Source organism: Salmo trutta, chromosome 4 (assembly GCF_901001165.1).
Source record: "Salmo trutta chromosome 4, fSalTru1.1, whole genome shotgun sequence".
Lineage (NCBI taxonomy): Eukaryota > Metazoa > Chordata > Actinopteri > Salmoniformes > Salmonidae > Salmo > Salmo trutta.
Genome location: NC_042960.1, coordinates 6,668,177 through 6,682,139, shown reverse-complemented (window position 1 = coordinate 6,682,139; position 13,963 = coordinate 6,668,177). Strand labels below are relative to the sequence as shown.

Here is a 13,963-nt window from a genome sequence, read left to right as displayed (position 1 = left end):
TACCTCCACTTCAATGAAACCTCCATTCTTATTGAAGTAATAAGGTAATAAGGTGTTCTTGCCTTGAGTTTTTTTATTTATCTGTTATTTTACCAGGTAAGTTGACTGAGAACACATTCTCATTTACATCAACGACCTGGGGAATAGTTACAGGGGAGAGGAGGGGGGATGAATGAGTCAATTGGAAGCAGGGGATGATTAGGTGACCATGATTGTATGAGGGCCAGATTGGGAATTTAGCCAGGACACCAGGGTTAACACCCCTACTCTTACAATAAGTGCCATGGGATCTTTAATGACCTCAGAGAGTCAGGACACCCGTTTAACATCCCATCCGAAAGACAGCACCCTACACAGGGCAGTGTCCCCAATCACTGCCCTGGGGCATTGGGATATTTTTTAGACCAGAGGAAAGAGTGCCTCCTACTGGCCCTCCAACACCACTTCCAGCAGCGTCTGGTCTCCCATCCAGGGACTGACCAGGACCAACCTTGCTTAGCTTCAGAAGCAAGCCAGCAGTTTAGTTGATTAAGTAATCGTGTCTGTCTGTCTGTCTGTCTGTCTGCAGGAGGACCTAGATGTGCCTTTGTTACAGGAGGACCTTGATGGTTCGTCTGGGGTGCTCTTTCCTTTCTACGATCCAGACACACATATGCTCTACATAGCAGGGAAGGTGGGTCTCTGGTACATGGCTGGTCGAGACACAACACATTCCCATCAAGGTCTTCTGTATGATGAATTCTACTATGTTTTAAATGGCTGACTCTTGAAGAACAAGAGCACACACATTTACATGTTTGACTGATGTGTCTCGCTCTCTCTTTCTCCATCTCTCTCTGTCTTTCTGTCTTTCTGTCTCTCTCTACCTCCCTTTCTGTCTCTCTCTACCTCCCTCCCTCTCTCTCTCCATCTCCCTCTCTCTCTCCCCATCTCTTTCTCTCTATGTCTCTCTCTCCATCGCTCTCTGTCTCTCTCAGGGGGATGGTAATATCCGGTACTATGAGATCAGCTCAGAGAAGCCCTACTTGCACTTCCTCACAGAGTACCGCTCGCACACTCCTCAGAAAGGAATGGGTAAGCACACACACACACACACACACACACTGTGTGCACCTGCAACCAAATCAATTGCAAATAACCCAATTGATTTGACTAGCCAAAAAGGTGATTACAAGGCTTTCAGTCATGTGTTATGATGACAATGACTTACGACATGAATAATACTACCATCAGCAGTAACAACAGAAGCACTAGGGGTCATAGTGGTGGAACAGGGGCACTAGTTACATTTTACATTTGATTCATTTAGAGAATGCTCTTATCCTCTGTCTCTGGAGTTGAACAACTTACTCACCGTTGAAGTGCTTCAATAGGACGAAAAGTCAAGTTGCAGTCCCTTGTTGTCAAGGCTTAGAATCAACAAACTCAACGGGCATGGACAGTATCAAACAATAAAAGCGTGATTGAGATGGGAGTGTTTGTCTGATGCTGTCTAGACCGGCCACGTTGCGTGCGTGAGGGTTGCTAAATAAACGTACACATAGATGTTATTCAACCATTTGATCCAAACTGCTCGCTGCATCAACGAGCGTCTGCGTAGCCAGGCTCTACATGGTTCTCTTTGAGACGCTTGACGCACTACAAGTCCCGCCTCTCCCATCTACTCATTGGTTTTCACGAGCATACTAACCCACGTGGGGATTGAAAGATGAACAAGGAGGGGCTAATCAAAGAAAACGAACTAGGTTTCCCATTTTATTTGTGAATGAATTGTTGGAGTAGAGATGGGTCCAAATTCTACAAAGATCCAGCTAAAAAAAGGACCATATGCATTTCAGGTAAAATAATAACCCAAATGTTTATCTCACAGGAAAAACTAGTTAGCAAAAGCTAGCTAGCTAAATGTCCATGAATGTTTTCATGTGTGTTTTGACCGGTCGCCAAATGAATATTGGTTTTGGTATTTTAACCTGCGTGTCATGAACACGTCTGGTGGGGAGACACAAAATCAACAAGCGCACACATGGGGCCGGTTTGGTCAAGGTGTCAGAAACAGGCAGTGCTACTAACTTCCTGTGTGTGTGTGTGTCCCTCCACCCTCAGGTATCATGCCAAAGAGAGGCCTGGACGTGAACTCCTGTGAGGTGTTCAGGTTCTACAAACTGGTGACGATCAAGGCCCTCATCGAACCCCTCTCCATGATCGTACCTCGTAGGGTAAGAACCCCTGACACACCAACACAGACGACCAGAACACCTAGGGTCACAATCTACTGAGCACTAGAACACAATATAGTCACAATCTACTGAGCACTAGAACACAATATAGTCAATCTCCTGAGCACTAGAACACAATATAGTCAATCGACTGAGCACTAGAACACAATATAGTCACAATCTACTGAGCACTAGAACACAATGTAGTCACAATCTACTGAGCACTAGAACACAATATAGTCACAATCTACTGAGCACTAGAACACAATATAGTCACAATCTACTGAGCACTAGAACACAATGTAGTCACAATCTACTGAGCACTAGAACACAATAGTCACAATCTACTGAGCACTAGAACACAATATAGTCAATCTCCTGAGCACTAGAACACAATATAGTCAATCGACTGAGCACTAGAACACAATATAGTCACAATCTACTGAGCACTAGAACACAATGTAGTCACAATCTACTGAGCACTAGAACACAATATAGTCAATCGACTGAGCACTAGAACACAATATAGTCACAATCTACTGAGCACTAGAACACAATGTAGTCACAATCTACTGAGCACTAGAACACTATGTAGTCACAATCTACTGAGCACTAGAACACAATGTAGTCACAATCTACTGAGCACTAGAACACAATATAGTCAATCTCCTGAGCACTAGAACACAATATAGTCAATCTACTGGGCACTAGCACACAATGTAGTCACAATCTACTGAGCACTAGAACACAATATAGTCACAATCTACTGAGCACTAGAACACAATATAGTCAAAATCTACTGAGCACTAGAACACAATGTAGTCACAATCTACTGAGCACTAGAACACAATGTAGTCACAATCTACTGAGCACTAGAACACAATGTAGTCACAATCTACTGAGCACTAGAACACAATATAGTCAATCTACTGAGCACTAGAAGACAATATAGTCCATATACTGATCACTAGAAGACAATAGAGTCCAAATCTACTGAGCACTAGAACACAATGTAGTCACAATCTACTGAGCACTAGAACACAATATAGTCACAATCTACTGAGCACTAGAACACAATATAGTCACAATCTACTGAGCACGAGAACACAATGTAGTCACAATCTACTGACCACCAGAACAGAATGTAGTCAATCTACTGAGCACTAGAACACAATATAGTCACAATCTACTGAGCACTAGAACACAATGTAGTCACAATCTACTGAGCACTAGAACACAATGTAGTCACAATCTACTGACCACTAGAAAACAATGTAGTCACAATGTACTGAGCACAAGAACACAATGTAGTCAATCTACTGAGCACTAGAACACAATGTAGTCAATCTACTGAGCACTAGCACACAATGTAGTCACAATCTACTGAGCACTAGAACACAATGTAGTCACAATCTACTGAGCACTAGAACACAATATAGTCAATCTCCTGAGCACTAGAACACAATGTAGTCAATCTACTGAGCACTAGCACACAATGTAGTCACAATCTACTGAGCACTAGCACACAATGTAGTCACAATCTACTGAGCACTAGAACACAATATAGTCACAATCTACTGAGCACTAGAACACAATGTAGTCACAATCTACTGACCACTAGAAAACAATGTAGTCACAATGTACTGAGCACAAGAACACAATGTAGTCAATCTACTGAGCACTAGAACACAATGTAGGCAGTCTACTGAGCACTAGAACACAATGTAGTCACAATCTACTGAGCACTAGAACACAATGTAGTCACAATCTACTGAGCACTAGAACACAATATAGTCACAATCTACTGAGCACTAGAACACAATGTAGTCACAATCTACTGAGCACTAGAACACAATATAGCCAATCTACTGAGCACTAGAAGACAATATAGTCCATATACTGAGCACTAGAAGACAATATAGTCCAAATCTACTGAGCACTAGAACACAATGTAGTCACAATCTACTGAGCACTAGAACACAATATAGTCACAATCTACTGAGCACTAGAACACAATATAGTCACAATCTACTGAGCACTAGAACACAATGTAGTCACAATCTACTGACCACTAGAAAACAATGTAGTCACAATGTACTGAGCACAAGAACACAATGTAGTCAATCTACTGAGCACTAGAACACAATGTGGGCAGTCTACTGAGCACTAGAACACAATGTAGGCAGTCTACTGAGCTCTAGAACACTATGTAGTCACAATCTACTGAGCACTAGAACACAATGTAGTCACAATCTACTGAGCACTAGAACACAATGTAGTCACAATCTACTGAGCACTAGAACACAATATAGTCAATCTACTGAGCACTAGAACACAATATAGTCAATCTACTGAGCACTAGAAGACAATATAGTCCAAATCTACTGAGCACTAGAACACAATGTAGTCACAATCTACTGAGCACTAGAACACAATATAGTCACAATCTACTGAGCACTAGAACACAATATAGTCACAATCTACTGAGCACGAGAACACAATGTAGTCACAATCTACTGACCACTAGAACAGAATGTAGTCAATCTACTGAGCACTAGAACACAATGTAGTCACAATCTACTGAGCACTAGAACACAATATAGTCACAATCTACTGAGCACTAGAACACAATGTAGTCACAGTCTGCTGAGCACTAGAACACAATGTAGTCACAATCTACTGATCACTAGAACACAATATAGTCAATCTACTGAGCACTAGAACATAATGTAGTCACAATCTACTGAGCACTAGAACATAATGTAGTCACAATCTACTGAGCACTAGAACACAATATAGTCAATCTACTGAGCACTAGAACATAATGTAGTCACAATCTACTGAGCACTAGAACATAATGTAGTCACAATCTACTGATCACTAGAACACAATGTAGTCACAATCTACTGATCACTAGAACACAATATAGTCAATCTACTGAGCACTAGAACATAATGTAGTCACAATCTACTGAGCACTAGAACATAATGTAGTCACAATCTACTGAGCACTAGAACACAGTGTAGTCAATCTACTGAGCACTAGAACACAATGTAGTCAATCTACTGATCCAAATGCGTTAGTGCAATGTAGTGAAAACATGACAAACTCGGCATCAACTGTGTGTACGTGTGTGTATTTGCATTCCCTGTAGTCGGAGTCGTACCAGGATGACATCTACCCCATGACGGCGGCGAGCGCGGCCGCCATGTCGGCCGAGGAGTGGCTTAGTGGCATTGACAAAGGTCAGAGGTCACCACCGCAGAAAGAGGGTGGTCGTGGGGATGGGCAGGGTTATCATATGCTGTTTCTCCGTAGTTTGAGAACTTGAATTATGCAATGAGGAAACTGCAATACAAAAGCACAAGTTGCTGGCTATACTGAGGAAACGAAGAACTGTATTCAAAAGGGATTTGTACATTATCAGTAGTATACGTATATTCAAGGGATATTTATACATTATGTATCAAAAAGTGTATCGTGTATTTCAATATGATCAGAATACGGATTATCAGTGTAAGGGGTCAGCCATCAGACATGCAGGCTCTTTCATGTACAGCAAGGTCACAATGCTGTCTCTCAATCTAAGGTCCTAATAGGGCCTAATGCTGGATATTAGTTCTCCGTTTGAGATAACATGGATTCCATTTGCTGCCCCCTACAGTGGAAAGGTCAAAGGAGGATCAAGATGTCCCTTTAGCTGACCATGAAATCTGTTTACCTACAGTAGATGCAGACCTGGGTTCAAATATTATTTAATATCTTTCAAAAATGTGGAGCATTTTGCCTTAGCCTGCCTGGAGTACCAGATGGGCGGGGTTTGCAGTTCTGATACTATTCTATTGGTTCTATTGCCCCTGGCAAACAGAATTTAGCCCAGTTGATGTATTTCAAATAGTTTTTGAACCCATGTCTGCCTAGACGCCTCAGCTGCATCCTATTTGCTTCTCTACGAGATGTGACATTCTCATTTGTCATGTGTAGGGCCAGGAAGTTGCCCATTATGCACCATTCGTACAATATATATCTACCCTGCAATGTCCTGTGCAAAGAAGATCCTGCAAAGTTTATATTCCATCGTCCTCTATCATGTCTTTGAACCTTGATTTGGTTATAAATTGTGTTCGTAATTCAAATGATGTGAAGAATATATATATATGTTGACCTTCAAAGAAATCTCGACAACGATAGCATTGTGTTGTGTTATCATCAACCAACCACATGTGAGACAGTAAGAAGGTAATCATTACATTAACATCATGTTTGCTCTCTCACCTTCCACCTCCACTAGGCCCGGTGCTCCAGTCCCTGAAGCCTGGGAGTCGAGTACCGGACTCCTACCCGGAGCTGAGCTCTGGCCTGGGCAGTAAGGGGCTGGGCAACTCCCTGGGCACTCGGAGGTCCCAGAGCCGACCAGGACAACTGCAGCTGGCGTACATCCAGGACCAGCTTGGCAACAAGGAGGGCAAGGAGTGCAGGAGTAAGACGTCTGTCAGCAACGGACAGGACCCCACGCTCTGCTCGCCTCCCAAAACAGAGAACGAGGTATGGGGCGGTTTCGATGTGAGTTACCCAGCTTGGCTGTATACCATTCTGCCGTGGGTTGGGGAAGGTTTAGTGTATGGAGGCTGTACTGACTGTATCCTATCCCATCATGGGTAGGAGTTTTGTAGGTGACTATATAGGGTCAGAAAATTTCCTGGCCCTAGTCTTGCACTCACCCACATTCTTTCTCAATGTGTGTGCGTGCGTGCGTGTGTGCGTGTGTTGGGTGTGCAGCTGCGTCTGAAGTTCCACAAGCAGCAGGAGGAGATCCGGCGTCTGCGGGAGATGCTCAACCAGAGGGACGTCCGCATCAAGCAGCTGGAGCTGGAGATCAACAACGTGAGGAATTCCCAGGGCTCGCACTGAGAGGAGGCTCCCCTTGCCCCCCCGTCGCACCAAGCCACCCTCACCTCTCCCTGGATTACTCTCTGACCACCCCCTCCCCGCTCTCTCACCCTGGGGTCTCACTGTAATTAACAACCCTCTAACACCTCAACCCCCACCTTCCTTACCCTAAAGACAAGGGCCCTTCCCAGGGGCCTCGCTGTCTCATCTCAGAACACTATCTGTCTCTGTGGATGGGTCAAAGCCTCACCAAGGCTTCTCATGTCCCCCATATATGTACATACACCCATAGACTCTCAGTCACTCTTCAATATGTAACATATTTTAATGCTACCGCATCACTATACATGTAAGCCGCTTGTCCCTCTCCCTGCTCCTCTCCCCAAAGTTAGTTTTCATTTTTCCTTTTGTACGCTTCAGAGCTATGCAAGTTTGATGTATTTTAGTTTTGTTTTTGTGGTAAAAGAAAATATGTTTATGCCGTTTTTATTTGAAAAAGAATGAAAATAAGATGTACGTGCCTGTCTTTAAAAGATGGTGTGGTTGTCTGCTGGTTATGTTTCAATGTTGTCTGGATGGGAGCAGATGTCACACATGATTGTAAAATACACTGAATTTATTTTCTATGCTTTGTTATTTTGCATATTTAAACAACTGTACATGGGTGGATGCTGGTGAAGATGTCTGCAGTGATGTCTACATCTGGAATGACAGAATATATGTGTGGGTGAGAGAGAGAGGGGGAAAGAGACATGCTTAATTTTGTATATATTGAGTCAATTTGGGTCTTTTGTATTTAAAGGTAGACTCAGCGATATGACGTAGATGCAGAAAGTAAACATAGTGGGTCAATTTCCACAACAGCTAAGGGCGTTGAAGCGCGAGGCGAAACTTCTCCGCTTTATTGGTCCCGCTACGGTGGTGTGAACAGCGTGAAGCGAACCCATGCACATGCGCATATACAGTGTGTGACTGTGTGAGAACGAAGTCTTGCATCTCGCTCGTCACAATATCTGCGGTGCTCCTCGTGGCAACGTCATTTCGGTGAGTCTGACTTTAATGAAGCTGTGTTTTGTTTTAATGACTGGTAAACTGGTGAAAGATCAATCAACTGAAAGAACAATCGTTGCCCAGCAGCTTTTAAATACACCATTTATTTTACCCGAAAGCAGCCAAGGGAATCTCACTTGTCGTTTTTAAAATTGCATTTATTTATTCTGTTTCTTTTTAATTTGTGGACAAGAAAAGGTAGCCGTATGGAATGATGACCAATTACAGAGGCATGTTTTCACACCAGTGGCCACAGCTCTATGCTTCAGGCACACCATTGAGTATGTCTAACGCTATCAGATAACACACACACACACACACACCACATCATATAGGGAGTGGGTTGGTAACGCACACAAAGTTTTACTGTTTCACTGTCTGTTTGGTGCTGGTCCATCCGTTTTCATTGTTCCGAAGCCGCTGTGTAAAAGTAGGAATGATTTTTTTTAAAAAGGGATCGAATGAACCTCAAAAAGCCATTGTATAATATATGACTTAACAGGGAACTTAATAACTATGTTGTTAATTTGTAAGTGCTGACCCAAGTGATTGGGTTGTCTCTTGAAAACAACAGAGGAAACTGTAAAAGGGAATATATGTGTTTGGAGCAGGCTAATTTGGGACTTTCAGCCTTTGTTTTTGGTATGATGTCCATTGCTTTTGTGATGCACTACAGAGGAGGCTGGTTGTAGGATCTGTAGGAGGACATGCTCATTTTAATGGCTGGAATGGAATGAATGTAACAGAGTCAAACATGTGTTTGATATCGTTCCATTTATTCCATTCCAGACATTACAATGAGCCCATCCTCCTATAGCTCCTCCCGCCAGCCTCCTCTGCTGCACAAGTACTTACTTGGTGGTTCATAATAGTTTGAAATGGAAATACTATGGCAAGAAATGGGATTGGAACTGCTCTGTAATTGTGCATCATAATATGTTAGTTAGACAGTCAGAGACCCACTGCCCCTGTCCAAAGAAAAGCAAGAGGCCAACGTTTGACTGTATTTGAATATCGACATTTTACACAAGCACGGCACACACGCCGAAATATAATTGTGAGCTATTCAACACTTGTGGGCAGGCATCTAGAGAAGACATCCCCTATTCCCATAGAGAGCAGTACTTTTGACCGTGGTCAAAGAGCAGCATGAGGGCAAGCCAACCATTGTCACCGCTAGTATAGATGTATTAATAATACATTAACACGTAACTGCATATGCTTGGATAATATTGCACTAAGTGGGCCAGGGCACCTGCAATGTGGGCCGGGGCACCTGCAATGTGGGCCGGGGCACCTGCAATGTGGGCCAGGGCACCTGCAATGTGGGCCAGGGCACCTGCAATGTGTTTGGTTTTAGCCTTATTGTTCAGCTCATATATGCTATTGTATGTAGGCCAATGTAGCTCAGTCAGAGTATTGCCATTTGAAGGGTAATATTTCTAAATGGTACTTGACTGAATGGAGTCACTACTTAGCTAATGGCACCTTAGGGAAGACAATCTCAGAAACAATCCGAAAACCGACTGTTATTGTAATCCTGATGGTCATTGTAGAGTGCATGTAGTCTATCTTGTCTAGCTAGCTTGGCATGTGTACTTTAGCAATAAGTCTCTAGGTCTTTTGTAGACCTTTTGCATTTACTGCCAACTACAATGGCTAGATATCTGGCAATCACATCCTTGTACTACTACTTTGGTGTTTAGTCCTCTTTAAGCATTGTAGACTTCACCGACTACTGTATCCCATTTTTCTTCAGAAAAGATACGGTCAAGACCAAATCACAAAGTCCATTCCAGGGACTTGATGGCATTTTAAATCCCCAAACTGTGTGTGTGTCCCATTTACATTTTTACAGAAGCAATATTTTAGCAGAAGAAAGAGCAGTAGTTTGAGGGAAATACACTACGATCACTAGCATTATCTTGCTCATTGGAAACAAGGACATCTGTATAAGTAAGTTGAAAATGGAGGGTTTCTGCTGGGCAATATCATGACTGAGCCTTACTGTGCCTAAGAATCAAGCTGCAATTTTAGTTTTCTTTTGTAGAGGTATTATGATGTCTTTCAGAACGAATATTAATATTAGTGTTCACACAGCTCACAAATACAGTGAACAATTTATGAAATGATTCTAATTTTGTTCCTGTTATGTTTAATATTGTTTTTATATATATCAAGAAATACATCAGGTGTAGAGAATAAAAAAATAGGTGAAAACATTACTTTGGATAATTTACGTCTTTTTTCAAGTCTTTTGATACCCATTTGAAGTCCCACCCAGTTGACTACTTCAAAATTGTGAAAGTCCTCAATGGCGCTTCCCATGCTAAAACGGGCTTTTGTGCACTAGTCTTCCATCTATCTCTATGTATCTCTGTGGTGCAGGTGCATTATGACAAAGAGGAAGAGGGAGATCCAACTACCGGAAAATCTGACTCCCTCCAGCAGGTGGCATTTTTTGTTGTTGTTTAGCCCACCAAGCAAGGAGTTTTTGTATAGAGGTCAAAGAGAAAGTGTCAAATTTTGTCAATAAAACAATGAATGGCTTATTTCCTGTGTGAGGTTTATTTGATTTAAAATAGGTTTTCGGAATGCTTAGGTGGTTACAAGTGTACTGATATAAGTAAGACACGTGACATCCCGGCTACTTTGAGAAAAAAACACTTTATATCGTTGTCTCGAGATGGCTATGCACATTCATGGCATGAGGCTAGTAGCATAGCATCTTTCTCCATTGAATACAGGTGGTTGACGTCAACATAATGAGATGTATATACCAATCCAAAGAAAGGATAGGCTGGAGCTAGACACCCCGCTGTGCCGCTTTGTGGACGAAGACTACTATTGTTATGGCGGAAAGACAAGTATCTTGTCAGTATATCCATACTCTTTTTTTTTTACCCCTCTTTCTCCCCAATTGGTAGTAGTTACAGTCTTGTCTCATCGCTGCAACTCCCGTACAGACTCGGGAGAGGCGAAGGTCGAGAGCCGTGCGTCCTCCGAAACACAACCCAACCCAACCAACTGCTTCTTGATGCAATGCCCACTTAACCCGGAAGCCAGCCACACCAATGTGTCGGAGGAAACACTGTACACCTGGTAACCCGTGTCAGCGTGCACTGTGCCCGGCCCACCACAGGAGTCACTAGTGCGCGATGAGTTGAATCCTTCCCGGCCAAACTCCCCTAACCCGGACGACGCTGGGCCAATTGTGTATCGCCCCATGGGTCTCCTGGTCGCGGCCGGCTGCGACAGAGCCTGGACTCGAACCCAGAATCTCTAGTGGCAAAGCTAGCAATGTGATGCAGTGCCTTAGACCACTGCGCCACTCGGGAGGCACCCTGTATATCCATAATCTTTGATGAGGAAGGGGAGGGCCTTACATTCAGGAAGTTGTGGGGACCAACAATAGAGATTAATAGGGGACACATTATTTGATTTGATTTATTAGGATCCCCATTAGCTGACACCAATGGCGACATCTAGTCTTACTGGGGTCCGGCACGTAACGAAAAAGACATTACAGACAAAATACTTTACAATTTACATACATTAACATGTAGTCTGTCTGTCTGTCTGTCTGTCTGTCTGTCTGTCTGTCTGTCTGTCTGTCTGTCTGTCTGTCTGTCTGTGCGCGCGCATACATGTCGGTACATACACACAACAAGTAGGTTACATGGGGGAGAGGTGTTGTGCCGTGAGGTGTTGCTTTATTTGTTTTTTTAAACCAGGTTTTCTGTTCACTTGCACTATATATACTTGCACTATATATGCACTCATGGCTCTGTATAATACTGTACGTTTTCTTGAATTTGTTCTGGACCTGGGGACTATGAAAAGACCCCTGGTGGCATGTCTGCTGGGATAAGTGTGTGTGTCAGTGCTGTGTGTAAGTTGACTATGCAAACAATTTGGAATTAACAACACGTGAATGTTTCTTATAAAAACAAGAAGTGAAGCCGTAAGTAATTCCTTAACTCTTAACCAAGAGAGACTGGCATGCATAGTATTAATATTAGCCCTCTGATTACAATGAAGAGCAAGACGTGCTGCTCTGTTCTGGGCCAGCTGCAGCTTAACTAGGAATTTCTTTGCAGCACTCGGCCACACGATTGGACAATAATCAAGATAAGACTAAACTAGAGCCTGCAGGACTTGCTTTGTGGAATGTGTTGTCAAAAAAGCAGAGCATCTCTTTATTACGGACAGACCTCTCCCCATCTTTGCAACCATTGAATCTATATGTTTTGACCATGACAGTTTACAATCGAAGGTAACATCCAAGTAATTTAGTCTCAACTTGTTCAACAGCCACACCATTCATTCCCAGATTCAGCTGAGGTCTAGAATGTAGGGAATGATTTCTACCAAATATAATGCTCTTAGTTTTAGAGATGTTCAGGACTAGTTTATCACTGGCCACCCATTCCAAAACAGACTGCAACTCTTTGTAAGGGTTGCAGTGACTTCATTAGCTGTGGTTGCTGATGTGCATAGGGTTGAATCATCAGCATACATGGACACATATGCTTTGTTAAATGCCAGTGGCAGGTCATTGGTAAAAATAGAAAGAGTAGAGGGCATAGAGAGCTGTCCTGCGGTACACCACACTTTACATGTTTGACATTAGAGATGTTTCCATTAAAGAAAACCCTCTGAGTTATATTAGATTGCCATATTGTGGATTCAGAGCTGAGGTTGAAAAGCCATAACACATACAGTACCAAGTTTGGACACACCTACTCATTCCAGGGTTTTTCTTTATTTTCTACATTGTAGAATAATAGTGAAGACATCAAAACTATGAAATAACACAAATGTAATCATGTACTAACCAAAAAGGTGTTAAACAAATCAAAATATTTTTGGGGGGGTTACTAAATGATTCCGTATGTGTTATTTCATAGTTTTGATGTCTTCATTATTATTCTACAAATTAGAAAATAGTAAAAATCAAGAAAAACCCTTGAATGAGTAGGTGTGTCCAAACTTTTGACTGGTAATGTACATTTTCAAAATACAGGTTATGGTCAATAATATCAAAGGCTGTACTGAAATCTAACAGTACAGCTCCCACAATCTTCTTGTTATCACTTTCTTTCAACCAATCATCAGTCATTTGTGTCAGTGGAGTACATGTTGAGTGCCCTTCTCTATAAGCATGATGAAAGTCTGTTGTTAATTTGTTTACAGAGAAATAGCATTGTATTTGGTGAAACACAATATTTTCCAACAGTTTGCTAAGAGCTTGCAGCTAGCTGATTGGTCTGCTGTTAGAACCAGTAAAGGCCGCTTTACCACTCTTGGGTAGCGGAATGACTTTGGCTTCCCTCCAGGCCTGAGGACAAAGACTTTCCTCTAGGCTCAGATTAAAGATATGACAGATAGGAGTGGCTATAGAGTCAGCTACCATCCTCAGTAGCTTCCTGTCTAAGTTGTCAATGCCAGGAGGTTTGTCATTATTGATCATAACAATAATTTTCCACCTCTCCCACAGTAATTTTACCAAATTCTAACTTGCAATGCTTTTCTTTCATTATTAGTTTTTTTTATGCATTAGTACGATGGCTCACGGTTCGTTGTCGGCATTTCCTGCTTAAGTTTGCCCACTTTGCCAATAAAGTAATCATTAAAATATTTGGCAACATCAAATGGTTTTGTGATGAATAAGCCATCTGATTTGATGAAAGATGGAGTTGAATTTGTCTTTGAGCCCATAATTTCATTTAAAGTATTCCAACGTATGTTTTCCATCGTTCTTTATATCATTAATCTTGGATTCATAATACAGTTTCTTACATTTA

General features: G+C 42.2%; 1 protein-coding gene across 7 annotated transcripts in view; it reads left to right on the top strand.

Moving 5' to 3' along the window:
* LOC115191754 (coronin-2B) overlaps positions 1-10,708 on the top strand; it is a 55,455-nt gene extending 44,747 nt beyond the window's left edge. For 6 of the 7 annotated variants that reach the window (XM_029749628.1, XM_029749631.1, XM_029749630.1 and 3 more), the window contains 6 exons: positions 569-673; positions 978-1,074; positions 2,104-2,216; positions 5,371-5,461; positions 6,508-6,779; positions 6,996-10,708. In XM_029749628.1, coding sequence (XP_029605488.1) covers positions 569-673; positions 978-1,074; positions 2,104-2,216; positions 5,371-5,461; positions 6,508-6,779; positions 6,996-7,127 — 810 coding nt within the window. In that variant the 3' untranslated portion in view covers positions 7,128-10,708. The remainder of the gene's footprint in view (positions 1-568; positions 674-977; positions 1,075-2,103; positions 2,217-5,370; positions 5,462-6,507; positions 6,780-6,995) is intronic. The other variant, XM_029749627.1, reaches the window with a different exon arrangement.
* Positions 10,709-13,963: the final 3,255 nt, after the last annotated feature.